This window comes from Phytophthora parasitica, assembly GCF_000247585.1.
Source record: "Phytophthora parasitica INRA-310 unplaced genomic scaffold supercont2.2, whole genome shotgun sequence".
Taxonomy (NCBI): Eukaryota; Oomycota; class Peronosporomycetes; order Peronosporales; family Peronosporaceae; genus Phytophthora; species Phytophthora nicotianae.
Window position 1 is genome coordinate 2,203,242 of NW_008648988.1, and position 2,000 is coordinate 2,205,241.

Sequence of the window (2,000 nt, forward strand, 5' to 3'; positions counted from 1 at the left end):
GGGGGGCTAATCCGTGGCCGCTACGGTGAATTTACTGCTTCGACAGGTAGGCGGCGATCTTGGACTCCGCCTTGACATTGCTCAGCAGCGCGGAGAGCTTGGGAAAGCTTTCCACCTTGAAATCTGGGAACGCCCACATGAGCTTGTTGTCTACCATATCGAGGAACTGCAAGTCGGCGTACGACAGCTCGTCCCCCAGGATGAACTTGCCCGCCACCATCTTCTCGAGCGTGGCGAAAAACTTGGGCACTGTCTCTTCGATAAAGACCTTCTTCTTCTGGGTCTTCTCGGCCTCATCCGGCGTCTTGAACATGAAATCAATGAAGGGGCCCTCGAGGTCGCCCAGCGAGCACGAGAACACGTCAGCCTTCAGAGCCTCGACCGCGTCGCTCGGGTACAGGCCAGCGAGCTTGGCGGCATAGCGAGCAATAGCCATGCTCTGGGCATAGACCGTGCCATCCAGCTCGAGGACGGGCACCTGGCCGAAGGGCAGCGTCGGCTTTAGCGCCACGAAGTCAGGGCGCGCGATACGGTCGTCCGTGAAGGCGATGCCTCCGTAGTTGAAGATCATGCGCGAGAGCTCGGCGCGGCCCTTGCCGTCGAAGTAGGAGAGCTTGAGCTGAGGTTGGGCCATGGTGGTAGGTTGAAGCTTGGGAGTGGTTTTGAGTGGAGTGGAGCGAATTCGCAAATGACCTCATGTGAGTGCCGCAGTCCGGTGATGAAGCAGCAGCAGCAGCATCGTCAACGCGTCCGAGACACGATTGCGTAACGCATTCGAACCGTCGCTTACGGTACTACTTACAGTATGTGATGCGTAATCTGTATCATTATTTTCAAAGGTAAATTACGGGTCGTAATTTACGGTACAACCACGAAAGTTGACACGTACACTACAGGCCAGCGCCTGACAACTTGTCAATTTTGCTTGTCAGTGACGAGCAAATTTATTCCAAGCAGATACGTCTCCACCTCCTATTCTTTCCCTTATTTCTGGTGCTTAGCCAGATAAGCCGCCACGTTGGGAGTCGACTCCACATTGCCCACGAGCTTTGCGAGCTTCGGGTACTTGCTCAACGAAAAGCCCGCGAAGCTGCTGAGTCCATTCTTGGTCAGGTCGTAGACCTGCAGATCTGCGTACGTCATCTTGTCGTTCAAGAAGAAGGGCCCCTTCTGGATGAATCCTTCGAGCAACTTGAGCGTCTTGGGTACGCTTTCCTCTAGCAACTTCTTGCTTTTCTCGGTCTTGGCAGCCTCGTCCGGCGTGCGGTAAGTGATCTCCGAGATAAGCGTCTTGACGTCAATGAGTGACTCGGACACCATATCCACGCGCAGACACTCGAGTGGGTCCTGCGGATACAGGCCCGTGAGTTTGGCGGCATAGCGAGCGATGGCCATACTCTGGCTATATGTGGTGCCGTCCACCTCGAGCACCGGAACCTGGCCGAGCGGCAGAGTGGGCTTAATCGCCAAGAACGCATCACGGTCCAGACGCTCGTCTTCGAATGACACATTACCGGCGGATAAGATCAGGCGCGACAGCTCAGCGCGGCCGGGCCCAGCAAAATATGTAAGCTTGAGCTGTGAGGGTGCCACCCATACTGTGGGCTGCGGCGCGAAGTAGTTGTGGTAGATCGCCACCAGCACGGCGGTCACGGCGACGAGGGTGAACTGGTTCATGTCGAGTCTCGTTTTGCTGTGCTGCGCGAAAAGTTGAGGAGGGCAGTCAGAGGCTTAGTTTGAAATGATGGATGACGGTGTTTGGTTTTAGATAGGGATTATAGTGAAATTTTGGCTTTGGATATTCTTGAAACAAAAAAATAAAAAAGATACGTTAGCAAAAACTTCGTAGCAGTACTACGGAATTTTACTACAGATTTCCCCGACAAATCCACAAAGGTGGGACCTAATAAATCGTCCGAGTTTACAAAGTTTACACAGGAAATCTGATCCAGGAAAATGTATTGATTTATTAGAAAGTTTTGATTAGTAAGCAAGAATAT

At 53.0% G+C, this 2,000-nt stretch overlaps 2 protein-coding genes across 2 annotated transcripts; both read right to left on the reverse strand.

The window, feature by feature from the left end:
- On the reverse strand, positions 1-746 carry PPTG_02739 (hypothetical protein). The gene has a single exon (XM_008893977.1). The coding sequence runs from the start codon at positions 632-634 to the stop codon at positions 32-34; it is 603 nt and encodes a 200-aa protein (XP_008892225.1). The 5' UTR covers positions 635-746; the 3' UTR covers positions 1-31.
- PPTG_02740 (hypothetical protein) lies at positions 739-1,787 on the reverse strand. The gene has a single exon (XM_008893978.1). It carries the CDS (start codon positions 1,675-1,677, stop codon positions 985-987), a length of 693 nt encoding a protein of 230 aa, XP_008892226.1. The 5' UTR covers positions 1,678-1,787; the 3' UTR covers positions 739-984.
- Positions 1,788-2,000: the final 213 nt, after the last annotated feature.

Excerpts from the sequence above, each read along its gene's own strand:
- PPTG_02739 (XM_008893977.1), bottom strand. The coding sequence starts at position 634 with ATGGCCCAACCTCAGCTCAAGCTCTCCTACTTCGACGGCAAGGGCCGC.
- PPTG_02740 (XM_008893978.1), bottom strand. The coding sequence starts at position 1,677 with ATGAACCAGTTCACCCTCGTCGCCGTGACCGCCGTGCTGGTGGCGATC.